The sequence below is a fragment of the Sorex araneus genome, chromosome 2 (assembly GCF_027595985.1).
Source record: "Sorex araneus isolate mSorAra2 chromosome 2, mSorAra2.pri, whole genome shotgun sequence".
Classification (NCBI taxonomy): Eukaryota; Metazoa; Chordata; class Mammalia; order Eulipotyphla; family Soricidae; genus Sorex; species Sorex araneus.
In genome coordinates this window covers 236,908,583-236,935,969 of record NC_073303.1, presented here as the reverse complement: position 1 = coordinate 236,935,969, position 27,387 = coordinate 236,908,583, and the positions used below count along the sequence as shown (strand labels likewise).

The following is a 27,387-nucleotide window of genomic DNA, read 5'->3' as shown; positions in this document are numbered from 1 at the left end:
GAGGCCGACTTGGGGGCGGGGCGATGGTGCAGTGGGTAAGGCCTGGCCTCGCACTCAGCTGACCCAAGTTCGATCCCTGGCACCCCACAGACTCCCGCCCACAGAGCTATGAGCTATGGTCAGCTCTTCCCAAAGTTGCCCACATGTTTGGTGTCCAAGTCACCCAGTAAGTATGTGTGGGCTTCAAATAGCGGGTCTGAACTCTATTAATTCAGTGGATTAATCTACCCCAGAGTGGAGAAGATTCTGGAGGCCCTTAGAAAGACTTAGTCCTGGGTGACCTCAGGGCAAGGGTCAACAGTGTGACACTACTGGAAGTCCTCAGGGCAGCTCTCCCCCCCCCCACCTCCCACACTGTGCTTCTAGAAGATTCTGGAAGCCCCATCTGGCTCAATGAAACAGCAGCCTTGGCTTTCAGGAAGTTCTGGTGCATGCGCCTACCAGCGACCCTGGGCCCAGGGTCTCCATGGGCCACCACTTCATCGACAGTGAGGTGTGGGGGGGAACAGGACAAAGTGGGCGCTGCTCATGGGTCTCAGGGGTCTTTTTCTTTTGTCACTCCTGTTACTGTGCTCAGCGGTCACTCCTGGTTATGCTCGGGGTAGCAGATGAAACGTCGGGGATGGAACCCGGCTCAGACACGTGCAAGCCAAATGTCCTCCCTACTGTCGTATCACATCGGCCCCTGCCCCACATGCTTCTAAATTGTTTTTGTTTTGTTTTGGAGCCACACCCAAACGGTGCTCAGGGCTGACTCCTGGCTCTACACTCAGGGATCACTCCTGGCAATGCTCGGGGCACCCTATGGGGTGTCGGGGATCAAACTCTGGTGAATTGTATGCAAGCGGACATCCTCCCACTGTCCTACCACTCACTCTGGCCCCAGCACCCCGCCACTCTTGACCTTGGGGCCAGTTGTTGTTGGGGCCAGACCCGGAGGTGGAAGTGGGCAAGTTATAGGGAAGCAAGGCACATCTGAATGTCCACCTGCCAATAGCGCCCTGTCCCCCCCAATGGTGATCTTAGGTAGGACCTGCCAGGTGTCCCAGTATGTGTATGTGTGCATGGAATGTGCATGGACCTGGGTCCACCTGGTTAGGGACCCAGACAGAACCCAGAAGTTCCCAGACTCCTGAAGTGGCACCCCTGTCCCCCAGGAACCTCGGCCATGACACAGTGATTTATGTGTGTGTGTCCCGCTCTCGTCAGACATGCCCAGGGCACAGGGACAGATGCCACACACCCGACAGCGGGAACTAGACCTCCTCGGACCCAAACACCAGGCTCCCAGGCGCTGGGCTGGAGGCAGCGGCCCAGAGATGGACAATGACAAGGTGAAATTGACATATCCTGCCCCCCCACCCCTAGAGCCTTTCCCCATGGTGACCACCACTCTGGAGCTTTCCGGCTCTTTTTGTCTGCTTTTGGGCCCCACCCCCATGCTCTGGGCTCACTCCTGGCTCTGCACTTGGGATCTCAGTGATTGAACCTGGGTTGGCCGCTTGCAAGGCCACCACTTTCCCACCCTCTTGGACCCATTGTCCTGCTGGTTCTTTTATTGGCCCACTCCCATCTCTCCTCTTTTTTTTCTTTTTTTTCCCCCTTTTTTGTGTCATATCCCGAGGGCTGGAGCGATAGCACAGCGGATAGGGTGTTTGCCTTGCATGCAGCTGACCCGGATTTAATTCTTCCACCCCTGTCGGAGAGCCCGGCAAGCTACCAAGAGTATCTCGTCCACATGGCAGAGCCTGGCAAGCTACCCGTGGCGTATTCGATATGCCAAAATCAGTAACAACGAGTCTCCCAATCACTCTCGGCAATGTTGGGGGACCCTATGGGATGCCGGTGATCGAACCTGGGTCGGCCGTGCACCTGGCAAATGCCCTCCCGCTGTCCTATCACTTCAGCCCCTTCCCCTGTTTCTTACTGTGCTGATGGTGATTGTCACTGTGATGTTGGCAGATGGGGAGAGAGTATATATGCATGTGGCTGCGATCCTGTTGGTGCCGTGAATTGTACTTAGCATGAAAGGGGGGTGCTCAAGGGGCCGAGGTCCCTAGATTGAAATGGTGGTTCTTTTTTTAAAAAAAACATAATGGGTTGGGGCTGGAACGATAGCACAGCGGGTAGGGTGTTTGCCTTGCACACGGCCGACCTGGGTTCAACTTCCAGCATCCCATATGGTCCCCTGAGCACCACCAGGGGTAATTCCTGAGTGCAGAGCCAGGAGTGACACCCATTGTTGGGTGTGATCCAAAAGCAAAAAATAAATAAATAAACATAATGGGTGTTTTTTTTTTTTCTTTTTGAGTCACACCCGGCGATGTTCAGGGGTTACTCCTGGCTCTGCACTCAGAAATTACTCCTGAGAGTGCACTGGGGACCCTGTGGGATGCTGGAGATCCAATCTGGGTTGGCTGCATGCAAGACAAATGCTCTACTGCTGTAGTATGGCTCCGGTCCCTGCTGTGAATTTTTCAGACTTTTGGCAGTAGCTAAAAATGTACCTGTGGAGTTTTTTTTCCTCTTTCTTTGTTTTCAGCTTAAGGTAGAATTTATGCTCCATCCAGTTCCCCTATTAAAAGGTACAATGTAGGTTCCAAATTATGAACTGCCAGGACCTTTGCCTTTGTCTAGTTCCAGAACTTTCCATCCTTCACCCAGGGCTGCCTCACATCAGCTTCTGTGCCCACCCCTGACATCCTGCCTGGGAGGGGCTTATTCTGGATGTTTCCACCCCTGGTGGGGGTGAGGGGGGAGTGCCTCTGAGGCTCTGGTTCTCCATAATCCTTAGTTCAAGGAGTGGGCTGAAGGCACCCCACTTCCCGGCCGGGTTAAGATTTTCAAAAAGTTGGTGGGAGGGAGGCTGGAGTGACAGGACATCCCTTCATTCAGCCAACCCAGCAGATTCCCCTGAGCCAGGAGTCAGCCCTGAGCACCGCCAGGCGTGGCCCAAAAAACAAAATGTAAACATTGAAAAATAGACTCAAATACAAAGCTGGGTCAAGCCTGGTGGGGAGCTGAGGAGTTAGTCCCGTGGGCAGGCGCTGGCCTTGCGTGGAGCCAGATGGGTTCTATCCCCGGCACCCAATAGGGTACCCTGAGCACAGAGCCAGGGGTCAGCCCGGAGCACTGGTGGGTGTGGCCCCAACTATGAAAGCAGCTGTGAGTATGAGTGTCGGGGGTGTCCCCTCCCCACCACTTTCCCGCTCCCCACCTCCCCACAAGCCCGGTCCAGAGCCACTGCTTACCTCTGACCCGAGGCCCTACTCCAAACATCCTATGCACGCCAGGCCCTGCACGAGGGCTTGTCCCCCGCCCCTGGCACTGTCCCCTGCCCTCTTGACACCCCCACCGGGCAGCATCCCTCTCCCCCCCAGCATCTCAGCTTCTCTGTCCACCCTCCCGTAGGTGCTCCAGGTGGAAACTGCCACCTGGGTCCCCAGCGGGGACCGGCCCACCTTCCTTTCAGAAGGTTCTGGAAGCCTGCACCACCCCTCAGCCCGCACCAGCCCCTCCCCAGGAAGTGTGTGTGTGCACCCAGGTCAGCTGCTGGGCCCAGCTGCCCACAGGCCGCTGACTCAGCCCCGTGTGGCACCGGGAGCCGGTGCCCACCGCAGCCCCGCCGGGCCGGTTTCTGCCGCACAAGTTTCCTCTTGCCGCCTGTTGTCTCACCTTCTGCTTAGCAACCGCCTCCCCACCCTTCCGGTCCCCTGCCGGGAGTGCCCACACCCCAAAGCAGCCGGCCTGTCCCAGCTCCGCCAGCCCCCTTCTGGGGGTCCCCATCCCGAACCCAGACTCCATACAGACCCTCCTGCCCTGCGCGGGGCCCCTTAGTCCCACGAGCAGCCTTCACTGGGGCTCGTCTCCCCCTCGAGACGCCACGGATGCCACTTTGCACACAGCCCTCCACAAAGGGCATGCATCATCCGGGAGAATCCTCCCCCAGTGCCGGGGGGCTGCGGGCCGGGATGGGGGTGACAGTCTCATGCCACAAACCTCTGCCCAGCGGATCCTCCTCTCTCCACCCCCTCAGATTGGTCCTGGGATGCGTCTGACCAAGCCCTGGGTCTCGCTGAGAGGAGATGGCTTGGGGTGCCAGGCGTGCCACTCTCTCACCATCGCTGCTGAGGCCCCGAGCCCCCAGCATCCTCGGCCAGAGCTGTGCCCCCCCCACACACACCGTTGGTCTGGGCATGGGCCCCGAGTGCGTGTCGTGGTTTTTTTTTTTTTTTTTCTTTTTGGGTCACACCCAGCAGGGGTTACTCCTGGCCCTGCACTCAGGAATTACTCCTGGCAGTGCTGGGAGACCCATATGGGACGCCGGGGATCCAATCCAGATTGGCCGCATGCAAGGCAAACGCCCTCCCCGCTGTCCTATCACTCGGGCCCCCACATTGCAGGCTGTTTCTGTGGTCGTTCCGTGATGTGGGCCACGTGTGTCCAGGCGCTGGAGGGCAGCTGGCTCTAGCCTGAGGACAAGAGTTTGATCCCCAGCACCGCCCGTGATCCTGAGCATGATCCTGGTGAAGCTTCTGAAATGGGGTCTCAAGGGCACTGCAGTCAAGGGTGGGTTAGCCCCCAGCCACCACAGGCTCAAGGGCGGGGACCAGGAGATTCCATCCTGAACCACACAGTTCCCGGCGCCTGTTCTTGGCTGCAAGGGCATGGAGTTGCTCCTGACTGGAGCCCGCCAGGGGATGGGAGGCCTGATGTGTTGCCTGTGACAGCAACCTCGCACACAGGAGAGCGCCATACAGAGGAGCTCAAGGGCAGAGGGCAGAGGTCAAGGTGCACAATCCTCTCCCTCGCCCGCCTTCAGCTGTGTGAGTTACCCTTTCCCAGACTTATGCCAAAGGCCTTTGCCGATCCAAGTTGGGCCCTGACACCACAGAGGGTCCCCCGGAGCACCTCCAGGAGTGACCCCCGAGTACTGCCAGGTATGGCCTGAAAACACCCCCCCCCAGAAAAAAAATCATAAGCAAGAGAAAATGCAGTGAGAGTAGCTACAGCGATAGGGCAGTGGGCCAGGCGCTGGCCTTGCATGTGTCTGACCCAGGGTCAATCCCCGGCACCCCAAAGGGTCCCCCAAGTTCCTCCAGGAGTGATTCCTGTGTGCAGAGCCGGGAGTCAGCCCTGAGTATCGGCAGGTGTGACCGCAAAACCAATTTTTTAAAATGCATGAGAGCCACGGGCTGCATTTACTACTGCCTGAGTGGATGCTGTTTGCTTATAAGCAAATGCACATCAAAGCAGCCTGTGCAAGCTTCCAGCCTTATTGTCCGGGGTCAGCTGTGAAGCAAAATAGGACTGCTCAGACACAGCGCATGTGTGTGTGTGTGTGTGTGTGTGTGTGTGTGTGTGTGTGTGTGTGTATGGTCTTTGCCAGCATTTGATTTAGCACCAGTTCACAGCAGATCTAATTTACAATGATGCATGAGCCAATAGTGAGCATGGAAAACGTCTCTGAAGAAACCAATAAGGGAATCACGGTCTCAGGGCCAGTGAGAGGCCAGTGCGTGGTCCTGGCAAAGAGGGGAGGAAAGAGAGAACATCCAAATTTAGATGTGGGGGCAGGGGATCATTCTCCAAGCTGGTTTTGGGGGGAGAGTCAGTTTGGGCACACCAGAAGAGCCTCATGGCCTGAGCTTGGTTCTAGCAGAAGTTTGGTTCTCACTGGGACCCCTGCACCCTCAATCCTGCTGATGTCTCACCAAATTAACTGTCACCCTTGCATAATGGTCACATGCTGTTTTTTTTTTTTTTTTCCCTTTTTGGATCACACCCGGTGATGCTCAGGGGTTACTCCTGGCTCTGCACTCAGGAATTACTCCTGGCAGTGCTTGGGGGACCATATGGGATGCTGGGAATGAATCGAACCTGGGTCGGCCACGTGCAAGGCAAATGCCCTGCCCACTGTGCTATCGCTCCTGCCCCAGTCATACACTGTTTTTAAGGAACACTGGCACAATCTTGTTTTAAAAAATTGTCACATAGTGGTCACACCGCACCTTTTTTTTGCATGCAGTGTGGCATCAAATCTGTGATCATGTGAGTTCAAAAGGTTCAGTTAGGCACTTGCCTTGCATGTACTCATTTCATTTCCAGTCTGGTTTCTGAGCACCGTAGATGGAGCACTGCCAGGTGTGATTCCTGAGCACAGAGCCAGAGGAAGCACTTAGTACCACCAGGTGTGGCTGATGCCTCCCGTTCCTCACCCCACCCCCCAAAAAAATCCTGATGATAAACATGTAGTAAAATCTTTGTCTTAACAAGAGCATATGGACAGGGGCTGGAGTGATAGGACAATATGTAGGACATTGGCTTTGCATGCGGCTGACCCAGGTCCAATCCCTGGCATCCCGTGTGGTCCCCTGAGCATCGCTAGGAGTGATTCCTGAGTCCATGAGCCAGGAGTAATCCCTGACAATTGCTGGGTGCGACCCCCCAAAAAGCAAAAATAAAAACAGGAAAAAGAACATATGGATGGGGCTCTAAATCCTATTAAATCAATTGCTTCGACCAGTTGCAACCCTCAAGAAACTCAGGGGCTGGGGCTGGAGTGATAGCACAGCGGGTAGGGAGTTTGCCATGCATTTGGCTGACCCGGGTTCAATTCCCAGCATCCCATATGGTCCCCCCGAGCACCGCAAGGAGTAATTCCTGAGTGCATGAGCCAAAAGTAACCCCTGTGCAACGCTGGGTGTGACACCCCCCCAAAAAAAGAAACTCAGGGACTGGAGAGATTGTGCAGTGCACAGGACATTTGCAGATACCTGAGTTCAATACCTCACACAACATGTGGTCCACTGAACACAGAGCCTGGAGTAAACCCTGAGCACCACTGGGTATGGCCGCCCAAAATAATAACGGTATGGCCTGAGCAGTAGTCCAGAGGGAAGGGCATTTGCCTTACATGCAGCCGACCCCGGTTCAATTCCCAGCATCTCATAGGTTCCCAAGCTCTGCCAGGAGGGATCCCTGAGTGCAGAGCTAGGAGCAACCCCTGAGCACCCCAGGTGGGGCCCCAAACCAAAAGAAAAATAAACAATAACAACAAAAAACCTTCTAGCTGTATTTTTAAATTTAGCTGATTTGGGGGCCAGCCCTGGACATTTAGGGGGTCTCCAGGGCTGCATCTTTGAGTGCTTGGAAGTCACAGTGTGGGGATGGAACCCAGGGCTCATCCTGAGCCCCAGCCCAGACCCTGCCTGACTTTGGGGGTCAGGGGCACAAGGATTTTGGCCCATACCCCCAGTGTCCAGGGGCTGCTCCTGGCTCTGCTCAGACATCACTCCAGTGGTGCTTGGGGGGGATCATGGACCACTGGGTATCCAACGAGCATGGGCTACATGCCAGCAAGCACCCTCGCCCCGCACTACCTTCTGGTCCTCTGGCTGCATCTTGCAGAGGGAAGGTTTTTTAGGGATCCCCGCTAATCCCCAGGGAGCCGTGGCTGGGTGCTTCAGTGGAGTCACCCTAACACCCTAAACCACCTGCGGCTGGAGGTTCTGAGGCAAGTTTCTGTGGGTTGGGTGGGCCGTGGCTGCGTACCAGTTTCTTGCGCGCCCCTTTGCTTCTCTCTAAGCTATGACAGTCCTAGGACTGGTGGCCGATGGCTTCCATGTCATTGTCTTCTCCAATGTGGGCTGTCTTTTGGGATGTTGGGGGCAGGGGCACAGCTGGGGAGAGCATGGGGAGAACATTCCGGCGCTTCTCAAAGAAGGCCGATTTCCAGGCCCATCACCCGCCACCTTGGAGACAGCCGTCTCTGGGTCCCCAAGAGCCCTAAGTCCCCACTGCAGGACCTACTTAGAAACTGGAACTTTCACTGAAACTGTGTATACATACAAGCAATGTCTGAGTAACACTTTCTAGGTCACTGCTGGGGTAACTGTTTCACTGATTCAGTACTAGAGTGCCATTGTTTCCTTTGTTATCAGAGTAACATTGTTTCATTCATTACTGGGGCAACATTGTTCATTCATTACTGGAGTAACATTGTTTCATTCATTACTAGAGTAACATTGTTTCATTTATTTCTGGAGCAACATTGTTTCATTCATTGCTAGAGTGACATTGTTTCCTTTGTTATTAGAGTAACATTGTTTCATTCCTTATTAGAGTAACATCATTCATTGCTAGAGTGAACAGTGTTTCATTTATTCATTAGTAGAGTGACAATGTTTTCTTTGCTATTTGAATGACATTGTTTCATTCATTACTGGAGCACCATTGTTTTGGATTCCAGTTCTTTTTTTCTTTCTTCTTAGAAACAGTGCGACGAATTCCATCCCCAGTTCCTCCACAGTAGGGGCCTGGGTAGACTCACCCTCCCACTAGCAGCCCTCCTCCCCAGTCCGCTCCTGGCCCCACATCTCGAGCTCCTGCTTCCCCTGCCTCACACACATTATCTCTCTGGCCTCTGACAGAACTTTCCCCAAGCATCTGTCCAAGGGTTGTTTACAAACTTTCGCTGTTGTCAATCATGCCACAAAAGGCCCTGGGGCACGGAGCAAATGAGTGCTTCAGATAAATACCCAGAAGTGGAATATCTGAGCACTGTAGCACTGTCGTCCCTTTGTTCATCGATTTGCTCAAGCAGGCACCATTAACATCTCCATTGTGAGACTTGTTGGAATATCTTTTTTTTTTTCTTTTTGGGTCACACCTGGCAATGCTCAGGGGTTACTCCTGGCTCTGTACTCAGGAATTACTCCTGGCAGTGCTCAGGGGACCCTATGGGATGCTGGAAATTGAACCCACGGTGGCCGCATGCAAGACAAACTCCCTACCCATTGTACTATTGCTCCAACTCCTGGAATATCTTAATAAAAAACAAAAATTGAACCATGTCATGCAAGGGCTCAGACCCAGGGCCTCACACAGACAAAGTACCCTGTCACCCGTGATCACTGGGCCACACCCCCTCGCTCTGCTCCTGCTGTCTGGGGAACTTCCCAACTGTTTTTCCTAGTGCCAGCATCAGCTTCCTCCCCACCAGCCACGTTTCTAGGTTCCCTTTTCACCACATCTGCAGCCCCCCCTTCTCTCTGCTCTTCTTGAGAAAGGAGCACTTCTCTCTGGGGCAGACTGCCCTTTGCTGCAGGTTCCACAGGCCCTTTCCAAAGGAAAAGTGGTGGGGAAGGTATTTCACATACTTCTGCACCATCCATATGCCTGTCCACCTTTTCCTGGCCTTTATTTGAAAAGAAGGAAAAGAAAAGAAGAAAGAGAGAAAGAAAGAAAAAGAAAGAGGGAAAAAAAGAGAGGAAGAAAGAAAGGGAAAGAGGAAAGAGAAGAGAGGAAGGCAGGCAGGAAGGAAGGAATGGAAGGAAGGAAGGAAGGAAGGAAGGAAGGAAGGAAGGAAGGAAGGAAGGAAGGAAGGAAGGAAGATGAGGAACTGGAGCCATAATACATCGGGGAGGGCATTTGCCTTGCATGTGACTGACCCAGGTTCGATCCCTGGCACCCTATATGTCAGGAGCTATTTCTGAGCACAGGGCCAGGAGTAAGCCCTAAGCATTGCTGACTGTGACCCCCCCCCCCAAACAAAAGTCCAGTCGCTGATGAGGGTACCATGTTTTGCTTTTGGGGATTGGACCGTCATAACAAGTACACACACCCTGACTTTGTATTAAGGCTCCAACCCCAGCTGACTGGCTTTTTGGATCCTGGCATTTCGAAGTCAATGGAGACAATTAACACTGAATTAACAAGCGATTGCGGGCTGCTTGATTTACTAAGTGTGTAATTACCTGCCTCAAAGTTTTACAGGCCCTTCTGGGCCTCTTAGCCGCCTTCTAACCAGAAGCTTCCTGAGTTAACCATTCATTTCCTGGGCTTAATGCTCCTTGGCTTGGAGATTAAATGTTTTAGCTGTGGCCCAGCCTCCAGATTTAGGCCTTAGGAAGCTCAATTAAGAAGCATTGGGGGGCCGGAGCGATAGCACAGCGGGTAGGGCATTTGCCTTGCACGCGGCCGACCTGGGTTCGATCCCCGGCATCCCATATGGTCCCCCAAGCACCGCCAGGAGTAATTCCTGAGTGCAAAGCCAGGAGTAACCCCTGACATCACCGAGTGTGACCCAAAAAGAAAAAAAAAGAAGCACTGGGGTATGGAGGGGAGGACACTTCACTGCACGTGGACAATAGGGGTTTGATCCCCAGCACCAGGAGTGACCCATGAGTGTGGAGCCAAGAGTAAGCCCATCAGGTGTGCCTCCCTCCGCCCCCCTCCCCCCCAAAAAAAGCGTGGTGGGATGCTTGAGTGACAGCACAATGGGTAGGGTGCTTGCCTTGCTTGGGGCTGCTTCAGGTTGGATTCCTTGGGGGGTAGTTGATCCCGTATCCTGAAAAAGGAAAAAAAATAGTTTAAGCATTTATTATTCAAACTGTCAAATAATGAATGCCAGGATAGCTCCCTGCCTGTTTTCTTTCTTTCTTTCTTTCTTTCTTTCTTTCTTTCTTTCTTTCTTTCTTTCTTTCTTTCTTTCTTTCTTTCTTTCTTTCTTTCTTTCTTTCTCTCTTTTTCTTTTTGGGTCACACCTGGCAATGCTCAGGGGTTAGTGGCTCTGCACTCAGGAATTACTCCTGGCTGTCTGCGGGGGACCCTCTGGGCTCATCTTTAGGGATCGAGCCAGATGTGCAAGGGAAATGCTCCACCTGTATTCCTACCTTTACTCTTTTCCCATCATCCCCAATGGTCCTCTGAGCTCCAGGGCAGAATGGTGAGGTGTTCAAAAGGTTAAGGACAGGGGGCCGGAGCGATAGCACAGCGGGGAGGGCGTTTGCCTTGCACGCGGCCGACCCGGGTTCGATCCCCGGCATCCCATATGGTCCCCGAAGCACCGCCAGGAGTAATTCCTGAGTGAAAAGCCAGGAGTAACCCCTGTGCATCGCTGGGTGTGACCCAAAAAAAGCAAAAAAAAAGGTTAAGGACAGGCTTTGCTTATGGGAAGGCCAGTAGCATCTCAGGAGGACCCAGAAGTGCTCCCCCACCCCCGCCAAAGTAAATAGCAAGGATAAACCAGAAGATGGGCCCTGCAAGGGGGGGGGGGTGTGTGGAAATTTGCTGCTGGCCTCTGCTGTGGCTCCGGTAGGCCCCAGGGCCTTTGCTTAGGTTCTTCCCCACATCTCCACCCACCCAGAAGCATGGAGGGGGTTTCCGCTCCACTCAGCCCAGGGTTTCCCCTTTGTTTGAATCTTCTCAAATCCCGGGGTCAGGAACCTCATGGAGCTCTAGGGACAGAGATGCAGGTTCCATTGAGTGGGCACCCCTGTATCTCAAAGTACAATGACCAGGGTCAAGGTCTTCTGGAGTCAGGTGCACGAGAGAGAGAGAAGCATTCGGGGGGTTGGACTGGTGGGATTTGTTCAAGGCGGTGTTTGGAATGAGAGAAATGGGCTGGAAATGGAGAAGATGAAAGAGAGAAGGAAGAGGGAAGGAAGGGAGCGAGGGAAGAGGAGGAGGAAGAGAAGGATAAAGGAAAAAAAGTAGGAAAGAGTGTGAGAAAGCAGGACCCAGGGGAGAGAACAGGGGAGGATGCTTGTCGTGCACGTGGCAGACCCAGGTCTGATCCCAGCACCCCAGAGGGTCCTCTGAGGACCCCAGCATTGACCCCTGAGTGCAGAGCCAGGGGTAGCCTGTTGTGCTCCAAAAGCGGTTTCAAAAGAGAGAGAGGAAAAGGGAGAGAGGGAGGGAGGGGAAGGAAGGAGGGAGGGAGGGGGAGAAGGGGAGGGGAAAGAAGGAAGAAGGGATGGGGGAAGAGAGGAAGGGAGGGCAAGGAAGAAGGGAGGGAGGGAGGAACAGAGAGGGAGGGAGGGGGAGGGAGGAATGGAGAGGAAGGGGAGGGCAAGAAAAGAAGAAGGAAGGGAGAGGAAGGGAGAGGGAGGGAGGGAGGGAAAGGAAGGAAGGAAGAAGGGAGGGCAGGTGGGCTGCAGGCGGAGGGCGGGTGATGTGCATCCCATGGTGAGAGCACTGTTACTTGAGTCCACATCAGGCACCCTGTTGTTTCTCTCTCTCTGTCGAGCACTAGCAGTGAGTCGCTTTATTCCGTTTTCTTTTTCCAAAATCATCGTTTGTGCTGCTTTCGGCACTGACTTCATTTGGGGCTGGAACAGAGACACCAAACACAGAAGCCAACTTGAGTGTTTGTCTGGGATGGGACATGCAGCCCGCTGGGGCCCCAAGTCTCCCTCCAGGGTGACTAGAAACTCTTGGCTGGCAGCTGGACACTCAGTTCAACTCTTATTTTTCCACAGCCAGGGTGCTCAGGGCTGACTCCTGGCTGTGTGCTTGGGGAGCACTGCTGGGGGCTCGAGGGCCCAATGGGATGCCGGGGACTGAATCTGGGTCAGCTGCATGCAAGTCAAGCACCCCACCTGCTGTGCCATTGCTCCTGTTCTTGACTCAAATCTTTTTTTTTAAGGCACACCTGGCGACCCTCAGGGGTTACTCCTGGCTCTGCACTCGGAAATTATTCCTGGTGGTATTCAGGGGTCATTCAGGCTGGTGGGGATTGAACGCGGGTCAGTCATGTGCAAGGCAAACACCTGTCCCGCCATACCGGCTCCTTGACTCAAACCTTGATGTCACCGGAAAGTCATTTAAAATATTTTCAAGTTGTGGTGGCAGCTTCATACACGAACATATAAGAAGAAGAAGAAAAATAAGAATAAGAATAGGATTTCCCCAAAGGGTCTGATCAGAACGTCTGCTGTTTCTGTCTGTTTGGCTTGGGGGCCACCTCTGGCCGTGTCAGGACTTACTCCGGGCTCTGTGCTCAGAGAGCACTCCTGGTGGGGCTCAGGCGATACTGGGGGGTGCCAGAGACCGAACCAGCCGGGCTGTGCGCCAGGCAAGGCCTCTCTCTGCTGCACTTTTTTTTTTTCCGCTTCTTGGGTCACACCCGGTGATGCTCAGGGGTTACTCCTGGCTCTACACTCAGAAATTACTCCTGGCGGTGCTTGGGGGACCATATGGGATGCTGGGAATCGAACCCGGGTTGGCTGCATGCAAGGCAAACGCCCTCCCTGCTGTACTGTCGCACCAGCCTCTGTACTCTCTTTCTGGCCCCCCCAAAAAACTTTTTTCTTTTAGCTTTTGGGTCACAACCAACGATGCTCAGGGGTTCCTCCTGACTCTGCACTCAGGAATTACCCCTGTCGGTGCTGGGGGGGACCCCAAATAGTACTGCAGACTGAACCTGCGCGGGTCACGTGCAAGGCTAGCACCCTACCAGCTGGACTATCTCTCTGGCCTTCCCAAAAAACTTTCAGTGAAGTATCCCCCTCTTTACTCATACCCCCAGAAACTCTTGCCAACTAGGAACTTTTTTTCTGGAGGAGAAATCAATTCTTTCCTCTCTGGGGGGGCTGGAGCTTTTTCTCTCCCTCCTGGAGGAAGGAGTGGGAAAGGCCCTCCCTCCCCGGGGCCGTGCCCCCAGGCCCGTGCTGCCTGGGCTGGTGATCTCCGGAGCTGGTGTTGTTCCACGGTTACTATAGAGAAGAGATTATTTGCCTTTCGCTGAAGGCTGCTGAAAATAATAGATTACATATTTGGAAGGATTTTTTTTTTAGATCTGGTTAATGTGAGATAGAGGGGATCGCTCTGGGGATGGCATTGTTTGGTTTGGGAAGCTTTCTGCCGTTGCCAGGCAACGGGCTCTTGGAGACGGGAGTGGACGGCGTTGCCCCAGGCAACCGTTGTTACTTAGCAAACAATGAGGGCCGGCAAACAGCGCCCGCCAGGGCTGCGGGCCCGGGCTTTAATTGCGCATCTGCATATCTCCCCCTCCACCCCGCGTCCCCCAGCCCTGGACCGGGGATTCGAGGCGGACAGGTGGACCGCGCAGGCCACAGGGGGACCCCTAAGGTGGACTTTGCGGGACGCGAACCGTTTCTTTCCGCCCCGCGGTGGCACGCGGGAAGAGAGAAAGAAACGCCGAGAATGTTGCTCTCTCTCGGCGGGAGACCTTTGAGGCTCCTGATTTACTCTGATCTAATTCCTCCAGTTCCTGAAGCCAGCACCTGACGGACCCTCCTCAGCGCCCCCTGCAGCTCCTCCCCCTCCAAAGCAGGGGTGAGGGACGGAAGCCTGAGCACCCGCGGGGCAGGGCGCTCGCCTTGCACCTGGCTGACCTGGGTTCAATCCCTGGCACCCCCCCATAGGGTCTTCCCCACTCCCGCCTCCGCCCAGAACCACCCAGAGTGATCGCTGAGGTGGAGCAGGAGTAAGCAGGTGTGGCCCGAACGAATACCCCCACCGAAAACAAATCAAAAGGAGTGAACCCTAACAACTGGCCCAGGAAAAAGCTGCCCACAGGAAGATGCTGGCCACTGGACCCAGGGCAGTTGTGGGGCGGGGGGCTTGGGACTTCCTGGGTGTTGGTATGAAGACATTGGTGTTCTGGTGCCCCTGGCTGAAGGAGGGGCACAGGCTGCCCATGTGGGATTGCTGACTTAGGAAAGGGGGGCCCTTCTCCGAGACTGGGATGGACAACCCCCGCCTGGCCCCCGCAGTTTGGATCAAAATAGAGTCATGCCCCCTCCTCCCCCCACTCCTGCTCTCCCCACCTCTCCCTGCTCCTGTCCTTTCCCCACCCCGCCTCCCCCTACTCCTGCTCCCCCACCTCCCTCTGCTCCTGTCTTCCCCCCGCCCCACCTCCCACTACTCCTGCTCTCCCCACCTCCCCCTCTCCTGCTCTTTCTGTTTTGCTGTGTTTGGACCCCAGGCAGGCGGTGCTCAGGGCTGACTCCCAGCTCTGCTCAAGGATCAAGCCTGGCAGGGCACGGGAGACCCTCTGAGTTGGCGGGGATCAAACTTAGGTCAGCTGCATGCAAGGCACGCAGCCTCCCCACCGTGCTCTCCATTCCCCTTCTCTTTCTGTTCCTCCTCCTCCTCCTCCTCCTCCTCCTCCTCCTCCTCCTCCTCCTCCTCCTCCTCCTCCTCCTCCCTCCTCCAGATAGCAATTGTTTACCCGGCTGGTTGCTTGGGTAAACAAGGGCCCTGAACACACGCGCTCCCTCTCTTCCCCGCCTCACCGGAGCAGGCTCACAACTGAGAAATTTTGGTCCCTGTGGGCTGGGGGCTGGGAAACTGTCTCCTCTTCCTTCTGCACCCCCCGCCCCCCGCCCAGTGCCCACTGAAGCAGCAGTGTCTCTCTCACACACACGAACACACAAACGCACACGCACGCATATACACATTACTGTATCAATGTCATCCCGTTGCTCATCGATTTGCTCAAGCGGGCACCAGTAACGTCTCTATTGTGAGACTTGTTACTGTTTTTGGCATATCGAATATGCCACAGGGAGCTTGCCAGGCTCTCCAAGAGGGACGGAGGAATCGAACCCGAATTGGCCGTGTGCAAGGCAAACGCCCTACCCGCTGTGCTATTGCTCCAGCCCATACACAAGATTTTTTCAGAGGAGCTTGCTGTGGACCTCCGGTGCTTGCAGGGCTGTCCCGCGGTGCTTGGGGACCTTGCAGTCAGTACTGGGGATGGAACCGGAGCCCTGACACACACACACCCCCCCCAACACACACACATACACGTACGTACGCATTGAGACTGGGGGACCAGCTTGGCTAGCCTAGGGTTTGAGGCAGATCTGCCTCTTCTCTCAGAACTTCTGGCAGCCTGCAATGGTTTTTGTTTGTTTGGGGGCCACACCCAACAGTGCTCAGGGATGACTCCTAGCTCAGTGCTCAGGGATCACTCCTGGGAGGCTTGGGACAGGGGGGCTACGGGGTGTCGGAGATCAAACCCAGGTCAGTTCTGTGCAGGCAGGTGCCCTCCCCGCTGTGCTGTCACTCTGGCCCGTCTGGGTTCCTGAAAGAGAGTGGCCCGGGGCTGCTCCCTGTCTAGTGCCTGCCAGTGCCCAGCTGAGGGTCCCCTGAGTACTCCCAGTCAGCTCACATCAGTGCTCAGAGTCTCACGGAAGCTACTGCCGCCTTTGGGGGTCTCTGGGGTCCTCAGCCCCCGGCCCCGGGTCCTGCTATACTTCTGAACGCTGGAATGAGCGGCCCAGATGCACGGGATGGACACTGGGTCACTGGTGGGGGGGTCTGTGACAATCCCTGGCCCCCTGGAAATAACCTCCCCGAGGTCAGTGCTGACCCGGCCACTCCTATGCACTGCTGCCCTCATGTGACCTGCTCCCAGGTCCCCTCCCGGGTCCTGATGCCACGTCCACCCCGTCAGTCCCCGTCCCGCCATCTGCGTGTCCTGATGCTGCCTTTCACTCTCCATGGCCCATGCCCGGGCAGTGTCGGGGTGCAGCGGGGCCAGCTGTGGGGTGCACATCAGGACCTCAGCTCCATGCCCCCTGGCGGGTTCCCTCAGGGAGCCCCTCAGGTCTGAGACTCGATCCATCACCAACGCCCGACCCGCATGCCCCTCCCCTGCCCCGTGTCCACACAGGGTGTCCCTTTGGGGGCCCTCAAGCCCGGCAGCTCTCTGTGAGGCCTCCCCACATCACAGGCCTGACACCAGGGGCAGGGAGGGGCCTCCTGGAGGCGGGGTCAACCAGGAAGGAGAAAGGGGGTCCCCTCGGGGCTTGGCAGAATCGGAGGAGGGAAGGGGTGAGGACAGAGGAGGGAGGAGTGCAGCGCCAGGAGTTGGGGTGCAGAGGGCATGCTGGGGGTTGATGGGAGCACTCGGGACTGAGGCCCGGCTGGGGTGGGGTGGGGTGAGGAGACTGCCGGGGGCTGTGCTGGTCCCTCTGCTGTCAGCAGCTCCCCTGGCACTGAGCGGAGCAGGCCGCACGGGCTGTCACCTGTCGGGGGTGCTTCTGCATTGGTCAGGTGCAGTCGTGTCTGTGTGTGCGCATGTACCTAGGGGGCACATAGGTGTATTGCTGTTTGCCTGGGCGTGATGTATACCTGGGCGTGATGTTCGGCCCATGTGCGGTACGAGTGCACGCATGTGTGCGTGGTGCATGCATGGACGCAAACACCTGCGTGGGCTCTGTCGCCCCCTCACCCGCTCTCCCAGCTCGGCGCCGGCGCTTGCTTCCTGGAAGCCACGCTTGGCGGGTGTTTCGGGGATCCGCGGCTGGGAGCCGGGGAGCACACAGGAGGGGCCGGGACATGGGTTTGGTGATCCCCTTCCCCCCACACCCACGTGAGCGCAGACCACCGCACGCAGCGAGCCCCTTCAGTGTGGCCGCGGACACCAGAAGGAATGCCAGGGCGCTGACCGGCCCCGAGTCCTTCCCTGAGCCTCTGGGGGGCTGATTCCCAGGGCTCAGGCTGCGAGGGGGAGAGAGACCAAGAGAGAGGGAGAGAGAAAGGGAGGGACAGGGAGAGAGAGAGAGGAAGAGAGCAAGAAAGAGAGGGAGAGGGAGAAAGAGGGAGAGGGAGAAAGAGAAAGAGAGGGAGAGCGAGAGGGAGAAAGAGAAAGAGGGAGAGAGCGAGCAAGCGAGAGCGCATTTGGCTCCTGAAAGGAAACAGGCGCCCAAGCCTAGTTCTTACCCAAAGAAAAAGGAATTTGAATTCTACAGCGACTTCTTGCCCAGAAACTCGGAGCCCTCCCCCCGCCCCCACCGCCTGCAGAAGAAAGTTAAAACTGGACTGAGGAAAGTCGGGGTGTGGAGGAGCCCTAAGGTTGCCTGGGGACAGCAGGAAAGTGGCAGAAATGGGCCCTCTCGGACACGGGCCCCATAGCAGGTGACACACTGAGGTCCTGGCCCCTCTGCCCTTGTGGGTGACAGTGTTCTGTGTTCTGGGGGTGCCTGCCCATCAGTGCAGGGGTGGGGGGACCCCATGGTACTCTTCTGGTCTGCTCCCCAGGGCCGTTCACTCAACACCTCTCCTCGCAGTGGTCCTGCACCTCAGGAGACACCACATCTGGGGGTGAGGGTGGGGGACCCTGGCAGTCCCCGGGGATGGGAGCACCGCAGAGGGGGAAGACCATGCAAGGCTCTGGGACCCCCTAATGTGAGCTTTCTAAGTCTTCAGAGGGGGGCTGTGGGGAGCAGGCTGAGTTATCCCAACGAATCAGGCTCCTTTGGGGACCAGACCCTGAGCAGGGCTGAGGTGGGGGGGAGCCAGGCCGGGCTGGGCCTGACCCCTGTGGGAAGAGGATGCAGGCAAGGCGGGAGCCCACGTTTCGGGGTTACACTCATCACGCCCTGAGTTTCAGATGCGATGCGTTGGCCTTGGCTGCAGCCGAGCCGCTCGGGAGAACCTTCTGGACTTGTTTCTGCTTGTTCCCGGCCATGCTGTTAATCATTTTCCGGGGGCACATGTGCCCGGTGCCATGGGGAGGCCGGGAGGGGGCGCGGAGGAGGGCGACCCCATGTCCCGGCTGACCCCGGGGGCGGGGCCCGGAGGGGGGGGCCGGTGGCATATGGGGGGACAGGAATAGTCTAGGCGCTGCTGAAGGGCACGGTGAGTCAGCGGGCGCCCGGGCCAGGAACCAGGCCCAGAAATTGCTGTCAGCCTTTTCTGCAGCTCCTTTCCTGTCATTACTGGTTGCTAGGCAACGGAGTATTTTCCTGCGAACACAAGCCTCTTCCCTTTGTGCCCGGGGCGGGCGCTTCATTCATCCCGGCTGGAAGCCCAGGCCGCGGAGCCTGGAGGCGCTGCCGGTGCTGAGCTGGGCCACAGCGCCGCCTGCAGGCCGGGCTGCGCCTGCACCTGGCGCCCCTGGGGGGGCGAGGGGAGTGCGGGGGGGCGGGGGGGAGCTCAGCCGCGCACAGAACCCACGTGGCCCGTGGCTTCGGGTCGGTATCAGGGTCCCCAGGGGGCCTATGCTTCCCTCTCTGCCCTGGGAGGGTTTTGGGGGGAAGATTTCCAGACGCTTCAGCGCTTGTTGACAATGGGCTGTTTGGCCCCCCCCTTCATAGCAGGGAATGTGCCTACCCACCTCTCTAGAAAGTTCTGTCCTCACTCCCCATCAGTTCCCCTCACAGTACCCCCATGGTCAAACCCACCCAGTCACCCCCTCCAAGGTTCTGCACTTTTGGATCTGAGTCCCTTGAGTCCTGGATCGCCCTGGACCCAGTCGCTGTCACTCTGCGCCATCCTGGGCTTGGTGAGGGGCGGGTCACCGCTGTCAGTCTGTCCCCCTGTGGTCAGCCCAGGACATTTCCCTGTAGGCCTTGGCACCGTTGAACCACGTGTCGGTCCAGGCAGGGGGACCCCCTCTCTCATGCCTGCCTCACACTCACCACCCTCCCATACGCCCCTGGAACCCTGTGTGTTTGCTTGTCTGCCCCCACCAGTATACATACATGTACAAATACACACACACACACACACACACAGCGTTTGTGAACAGCTGCCCACATGGATGTGAGGGTCAGCCTGTTGTGCCATCCCGAGTCCCTGGGCTCGCTCTCACCCCGCCCGAAACCGGGGAGCAGATGATCCCGCTTGGGGGGCTGGTCCCCCTGTGGCCCCCAGGGCCCTCGAATCCCACTCTTCCTGCCCTTCTAGGCTTCTGCGCAGGACGGCACGGCGGTGGCAAATGACCCAGCCAGCACACCTGGGCACCTGGATTATGTTGGGTTTTTTTTTTTTTTTGGTTTGTTGATTTTTGTTTGGGGCCACACCCGTCGGTGCTCAGGGCTGACTCCTGGCCGGGAAGGCCAGCGCCCGCCCCGCCTAGAGTAAAGCGTTCGCGGGCAGGAAGGATGCCCGAGGTTAGCGGCCGGCGAGGGCGGGGTGGGGGGGCGGGGGGGGGGGAAGGGGGCGGGAGAGAGGAGGTTACCCGGAGTTCAGGCTCCCAGGGCGGCTCCGCGGGGCGCGGGCGCCACCTGCCGGCCACACTGCGTCAGCCCCCGCGAACGGGGCGGGGAGGAGCCACTGACGCACAGGTGGAATTAAACCCACACCGTGGGTCTGGGCAGTAGCGCAGCGGGCGGCGCGCTGGCTTTGCACGCGGTCGCGTTCATCCCCGGCACCCCATAGGGACCCCCAAGTTCCGCCAGGAGTCAGCCCTGAGCACTGCTGGGTGTGCCCTCCCCCCAAAAGAAAAAAAACTTCAAAAAATGTTGTGATCCATTCTTGGAGATAACAATGGCAGGAAGACGAGGTAAAGTTGTGTGTGTGTTGGGGGGGGACCCTGCTGTGAGTACCAGTCAGATCTCCCCCAGAGGCATGGGTTGGGGGCCATGCTCGGGGCTGGGCACACACGGGAAGGGGACAGGTGTGCCCCACCATGAAGCCACCGCCTGTCCCGCGCCTTCTCACGCCGTCTCCTGCACCTGCGCCCTCGGCCGCCGTCTGTGCCCCCAAACGCTTCCTGGCCCTAGAAAAAGGTTTCCGTTGAATGTGGAGCTAAATCCAGTTTCTCCGGGCAAGTACGGACGGGGATGGGGGTTGCCTGGGCATGGCCTGACCTGAGCCATCTTTGGGGGAAAACATCTCTGCCCGCCCTCTCGGCTCTTTCGAAGGACCCCAGGACGCCTCCTTGTCCCTTCTTGATAGGACAAGGTCGGGGCCCCCCGCAGTGGACCTGGGGAGCGGGCTGGAGTTGGGTCCGGCCGCCGGCCTGGCTGGCAGAGGGAGCTGCCCCCAGCCTCCAGGCCCGCACCCCACTCACCCCGTTTCCCCTCTCTCCAGCGCGGAGCTGAGCGAGCATGCAGAACTCCGAGGGGGGAGCCGACGCGCCCGCCTCCACCACTCTGGGCCCCGCAGCAGCCCCCACGCCTGTAGCCCAGCCTGTGCCCGCCTCCCCGCAGGTAACGCCCCCGCCCCGCCTCCGGCAGGTAACGCCCCCGCCCCACCTTCTGCAGGTAACGCCCCCGCCCCGCCTCCCGCAGGTAACTCCCCCACCCCACCTCCCGACAGGTAACACCCCCACCCCGCCTCCCCGCAGGTAATGCCCCCCACCCCGCTTCCGGACAGGTAACGCCCCCACCCCGCCTCCCCGCAGGTAATGCCCCCCACCCCGCTTCCGGACAGGTAACGCCCCCACCCCGCCTTCCCGCAGGTAAGGCTCAACCGCCTCCCTCAGGTAACGCCCCCACCCCGTCTTCTGACAGGTAACGTCCCCATTCCAGCCTCCCTGCAGGTAACGCCCCTCCCAGGTAACCACCCCACCATCTCCCCTCAGGTAACCACCGCCTAGCCACCTAATGTAACAGCTCCCCTCCAGGTAACGGGCCCCATCCCCAAGGTAACGCCCCCCCACCTCCTCACCAGCAAACACCCACTGATCACACTCACTTCCGACACAGAAGACAGACCTCCCAGGTGCCTCCTCTCCAGGGCAGCCCACGGCCCCACCCAGCCTGAACCTCACACCCCTTCCCAGAGGCCAGACGAGCCCCCCTGAAGGAAACCTCCCCCCAGCTTCCCCCAGGCCACACCAGCGCCCCTCCTGCTGCCACCCCATTCTTCCCTGTGGCCGCGTACTCCAGAAGCCACTCAGGTGCTGGGACAATCAGCCGGCCCAGCCGCCCACACACTGCTGGCAGGAGGTCGGGGTTCATCCAGAACCACACAGTGCCCCCCCTCCACTCCCCTCCACCCCCCAGCAACTCTGGGAGCTAACCTCCCCTCCCTAGCACGGAACTAAAAATAACCCCTGAGCACCGCCAGGTGTGACCCCCCAAACCAAAAGCCAGCAAAAGTAAACCTTGCATGTGGGGGCCCCGGGTGAGCCCCACTTGGAGTGGCCCTAAAAACAGACGACTCTTCAGCATCGTTTGTCATGGTCCGGCGGAGGGAGCCGGTGTCATGGTCCCCACAGCTGGGCCACTGGGCCCCCAACTTCATCCATTTTGCCCCCAGACTTGAGAAATATCCCTTCTTCTTCTTCTTCTTTTTTTTTTTTTTTTTTTTTGCTTTTTGGGTCACACCTGGCGATGCTCAGGGGTTCCTCCTGGCTCTGTGCTCAGGAATTATTCCTGGCGGTGCTCGGGGGACCCTGTGGGATGCCAGGGATTGAACCTGGGTCCGCCATGGGCAAGGCAAATGCCCTCCCTGCTGTGCCATCGCTCCGGCCCTGAGAACTGTCCCTTGGAGTGCAGGAAGGTCTCTGCGGATCAGGCGAGGGACAGCGCAGTCTCAGGGTTCAGCTCAACACGAGTCCTCATGGGGGCAGACGGAGGGTTCCCGCGGGGCAGACGAAAAGGGAGAAATTTTCACACCGAGGCCCTCGGCTTGCAGATTCCTACCAGGGGCTGAAACTCACCCCAAAGTAGACCCGAACCCAGATTCTGTGCCTTGGGGTCGACCAGGAAGTCTTCGGAGTGTGCCAGGGTTCACGGTTTGTGGATCAAAAGGTCAGGAGCCTGCGGGGGGCGGGGATAGGGAAGGGAATTAAGGTTGGGTGGGGGAGCCCATCACAAAGCCCCCTCCCGCAAGAAAAGGGGCAGGTGCCAGGACTCGAACCTCGGCGTCACCCGTGACTGGCCAGCGCTGAGCAGAAGCTTCCAGGCCTGTGCCTGAGCCCAGCAGGGTGTGGCCGCAGAACCAAACCAAACCAAACCGAAAACCAAAGGACCCCACCTCCCCACCCTCTCCCTCTCGCTGCACCCCCATCCTTCACTCTACATCCCCATCTGAGTTCAGCCTGGAGGCCACCATCTCCCCTGAAACAAGGAGCACCCCCTCTTCTCCCTGACCCCCTCTCAGCCTCAAACAGAACTTCCCAGGCTGGTGGAAACCCAGCAAGCTCCCCTCCCCCGCCCCACCCCCAGGCCCCCCACCTGCCTCAGCCCTGATGTGGGAGAGAGCCTGCAAGGGGGGGTGGTGCTTCCCCTGCATGCAGCCGGTCCCCGCTCCACCCCCAGCACCCCCGGAGCCCACCCCCCAGGAGTGATCCTTGCACAGCCCGGAGGAAGTCCGAGCACTGCTGGCCGTCACCCCAGACCCCCAAGATAAAGCAATCTAATGAAGTGTCCGGCCGTGGGGCCATGTAGAGGGTGACACGGCATTGGGCCACCCGTGCAGAGCGTTGGCACCTAAAATCCCCCCTGGCTTCATGCTGTGGGGAACCCCCCCGCCATCTACCCCAAGCAACCATCTGCCAGGGGCCCGATTCAGTGTTTGCTCCCCGACCCATGGAGTCGCAGGACTCTCACCTCTCTCTAGATCCAGAACCTTCGGCCGCCTGCAAGGGCGCCCTGTCCCCATCCGGAGCCCTCAGCTCCCCTGTGCCCAACCCCCTGTCTGCCCAGGGGCGGGTTCTGGACTTTTCCATCCCGAGGATCCCCACCCTGAGGGCTTTGGGTGGGGGAGCTGTCTGCTTCTCCCCCTGAGCGCTCTGGGCTGTCCACACAGTGTGGGGGTCAGGAGTCCCCTCCCCTCCCGAGCTGAGGGCGGGGGCGGGGCCCTGTGCGTATGCATGCGTGTGTGCACGTATGTTCATCTTGTGCCGTTGCTGGGCCCGCTGCCGGAGCCTGGAGGGTTCGCAGGGTTTTCTGGTTTTGTTTTTGTGTGGGGGCCACGCCCAGAGATGCTCAGGGCTGACTCTTGGCTCTGTACTCTGGGCTCACTCCTGGCGGTGGCCCGGGGACCCTGTGGGATGCTGGGGATGGAACCTGGGTCCTCCCCACTGTCCCATCGCTCTGGCCCCGTGACATGTTCTCAGTTCTGAGGGCAAAGCACTGCAGGGCCCCCCAGCCCCCTTGCCCCCCCCCCACAGGATTGCCAGGGATCATCTTGCCCCCCCCCAAGACTGCAGAAGCATAGAGCATGCCTTCCGGCCCCCGTGCCCACCGGGGCCTCTCCCTCCCTCCCTTCCAGCTGGACCCCACGTTGATCCTGCCCAGGCCTCTGACTGGGGGTGCGCCCAGCTCGGGCCGCAGAGTAGGGAAGCCACAGCCCTAGAGCCAGGGCCGGAGCACGGGGAGCAGGGTGGCGTGTCCCCTGGGTCCCTTGGACCCCCTTCTTCCTCCTGGATGCAAGCTGCACAGAGCCCCCCCACTGGCCGTGGTGCGGATGAGACACGTGCATGCATGTTTGTGTGTGTAAAACATATCGGGTGTTTGCAGGCAGTGTGCACATGTTGCGCGCACGCGTGTCTAACGTCCTTCTCTGCTTCCCTTGTAGAGGGTGCTGGTCCAGGCAGCGGGCTCAGCCCCCAAAGGGGCCCCGATGCAGCCCATCTCCCTCCCCCGAGTCCAGCCGGTGCCTCAGCAGGTAACAGAGTTGGAGACCCTCCCCCCAATCCAGGCCTCCAGGCCTCCTTTGCTGGCCTTGCTCCTTTTATTTATTTAATTTTTTTTGGCTTTTTCGGTCACACCCAGCGATGCTCAGGGGTTACTCCTGGCTCTGTGCTTGCTCAGGAATTACTCCTGGCGGTGCTTAGGGGACCCTATGGGATGCCAGGGATTGAACCCAGGTTGGCATGCGTGCAAGGCAAACGCCCTTTCTGCTGTGCTATCGCTTTGGGCCCCACTTTGCTTCTTTGGTGATTCTGGGAGAAGTTCTAATTGGGGGGCGGGGGAGGGGGATGTTACACTGCAGAGAGTTGTTTTGCACAAAGCCCAGGAAGCAAGGAATCTGAGGTTCATTCCCAAGTTTGGAACACATGTGTGCGGGTGTGGGTGCAGGCCAGGTTCTCCAGAAAGAGCGGGGGGCATTGGGGGTCTGGGTAGGAAACGTGTCAGATCCTGGGAGGGGAGGGATAGGGGGTAGGGAGGAGGTAGAGTGTGTGTGTGTGTGGGGGTAAGGTGTGAGCCCTGAGTTCCCTGTGGCTTGGTGAAAATCAAAATATTCCACAGGCTGCAAAGGCAGTGATGAAAATTGTGAATAAGAGTATTTGGGGCTGGGGGCCGGAGCGATAGCATAGCGGGTAGGGCGTTTGCCTTGCACGTGGCCGACCCGGGTTCAATCCCCGGCATCCCATATGGTCCCCCAAGCACTGCCAGGATCAATTCCTGAGTGCAAAGCCAGGAGTAACCCCTGAGCATCGCTGGGTGTGACCCAAAAAGCAAAAAAAAAAGAGTATTTGGGGTTGAGGGGCTGGAGTGATAGCACAGCGGGTAAGGTGTTTGCCTTGCACACAGCTGACCTGGGTTCAAATCCCAGCATCCCATATGGTCCCCTGAGTACCGCCGGGGTGAATTCTGAGTGCAGAGCCAGGAGTAACCCCTGTGCATCGCCGGGTGTGACCCAAAAAAGCAAAAAAAAAAAAAGTATTTGGGGTTGAGTGTTTTGGCTGGGGCTGGACAGCAGGGAGAGTGTTTGCCTTGTAGAGGCCAACCTGGACTCAATCCTTGGCATTCCATGTGGTCCCCTGAGCATCGCTGGGTGCAAAAAAAAAAAAAAGACTCTGGGCTGGAGCAATAGTACAGCGGGTAGGGCATGTGCCTTGCACGCTGCCGACCCAACTTCAATTCCCCGGCACCGGCATCCCATGTGGTCCCCCAAGCACCACCAGGAGTAATTCCTAAATGCAGAGCCGGGAGTAACCCCTGAGCATTGCTGGATGTGACCCCCCCCAAAATAATAATATAAAAGTAAACAAATAAATAAAAAGACTCTGCTGACTGGAGCCATAGTACAGTGAGTGAGTTACTTTCCTTGCATGCTGCCCGCTCAGGTTCGATCCCCTGCACCATGACTGGTCCCCTGAGCCGTGTCAGGGCGGTCCCTGGGCACAGACCCTGGAGTAAGCTCTGAGCACCACTGGCTGGGGCCCCAAAACAAAACTACCTATTAGGAGGCTGGACAGATCCCTAGTCCCGAAGGTTGGGCACTTTCCTTACCCAAGGCTCACCCTGGCTCAGCCGCCAACGTTGCCTGGGGTCCCCCAGCACTGCCCAGACCCCTCCCCCACCCCCTCAATACACACACAAACACAAAAGAATATTTATCTGCCGATAATTTTGTTTGTTTGGGGTCACACTGGCAGTGCTCTGGGGTCACTCCTGCGGTGCCCTGGGGGCCCCTCTGGGGTGCTGGGGATTGGGCCGGGGGCGGAGGGCTGGGCTATGGCTCCAGCCCTCCAGCATTTAGAAGAGGCTCCACGGCCCCCGGTGCCCTGTGTTCGGGCACTTTCACAGCAGGGCCCAGAGCTGGGAATGACTCTGGGGGCTGTGTCCGCGGGGGGGGGGGGGTCCCAGGTTCCATCCCCTGGCACTGTGTGGCACCCCAGGCCTCCCCCACCCCCGCCACGATCCCGAGAACAGAAAGGTGACCAAGCCCTGGCTTTGCGCCCTCCCCAGGGAACACCCCCCCACAGGAGTGGCTGGTATTCCTAGGGGCTGGGGGGGACCCCCCACCCGTGCCAGGACCTTGAGCAAGGCCAGAGGAATCGACCCTCCCCCAGCTCCTCCCCGCTCCCCGGGGGATGTGCTTGCTCCCCCTCCCTCCCATGCGGAGGTGGGTCTGGGTTCTCAGCGCCAGGTAAGAGCCGGCAGTGGCCTGCGTGACCGGAAGTGGCCCTGGGTAACCGGAAGTGTCTGCGTTTGTTGCAGGTCCAGCCCGTGCAGCACGTGTACCCCCCGCAGGTGCAGTACGTGGAAGGGGGCGACGCCGTGTATACCAATGGAGCTTTGTACGTGGTTTCTTCTCCGGTCAGAGACTCCCCTCGGAATCCCGGGCCTCTTCTAGACCCCTTTTTGTTTGTTTTTGATTGGGGGCCACACCCAGCAGTGCTCAGGGCTGACTCCTGTCAGTGCTCGGGGCCTGCTGGGGGCGGTGTACCGGGGATCGAACCTGGGTCGGCCGTGTGCAAGGCCAGAGCCCTCCCCATGTGCTATTGCTCCGGCCTGCTCTTCTAGAACATTCTGCCTGGATTGGTCACTTGGGCTTTTTTGTTGTTGTTGGCAGATTGCCCTCCTTGTCCTGGGGGGGGGGGTGATGGTTGCAAACTCTTAATTAAGGCCGTGTTAGGAGGCGGGGAGGTGATCGCAGTGGGGAAGCACGTGATTGGCGTGTGAGAGGCCCTGGGCTTGATCCCGGCACCACAGACAGCCCCCCCCACCCCCAGCACCACCGGATGGGACCCACACCAGAGCTCTTAGAAAGCAGGCGGTATTAGGACTCTGGTAGGGGTTTCTGGGATGGCATGACCCTGCGCGCGGTGGGGAGCGGGGCCGCAGGGCTGGTGGCAGTTGACCTGGCATTTCCCTGCCTTGGGACAGCGCCGGGTCCAGGGCCCTTTCCTCACGTGCTTAGAAAATTTTGTTTGGACTGGAGTGATAGTACAGCATGTAAGGGCATTTGCCTTGCACACAGCCGATCCTGCCTCGATTCCCAGCATCCTATAGGGTCCCCCAACCACCGCCAGGAGTAATTCTTGAGTGCATGAGCCAGGAGTAACCCCTGTGCATCACCGGGTATGACCCCCCCCCACAAAAAAAAGAAAAGAATTTGCTTGTGGGGCTGGAGCGATAGCACAGTGGGTAGGGCATTTGCCTCGCTTGCCGCTGACCTGGGTTCAATTCCCAGCATCCTGTATTGTTCCCTGAGCAC

At 58.1% G+C, this 27,387-nt stretch overlaps 1 protein-coding gene across 4 annotated transcripts in view; it reads left to right on the top strand.

The window, feature by feature from the left end:
- Window positions 1–27,387, top strand: part of RFX2 (regulatory factor X2) — a 67,833-nt gene that overhangs the window by 13,161 nt on the left and 27,285 nt on the right. For 2 of the 4 annotated variants that reach the window (XM_055129064.1, XM_055129063.1), the window contains exons 2-4: window positions 20,578–20,696; window positions 24,016–24,105; window positions 26,388–26,467. In XM_055129064.1, coding sequence (XP_054985039.1) covers window positions 20,595–20,696; window positions 24,016–24,105; window positions 26,388–26,467 — 272 coding nt within the window. In that variant the 5' untranslated portion in view covers window positions 20,578–20,594. Of the gene's footprint in view, window positions 1–20,571; window positions 20,697–22,128; window positions 22,245–24,015; window positions 24,106–26,387; window positions 26,468–27,387 lie in introns of those variants that run through there. The other 2 variants (XM_055129065.1, XM_055129066.1) reach the window with 2 other exon arrangements.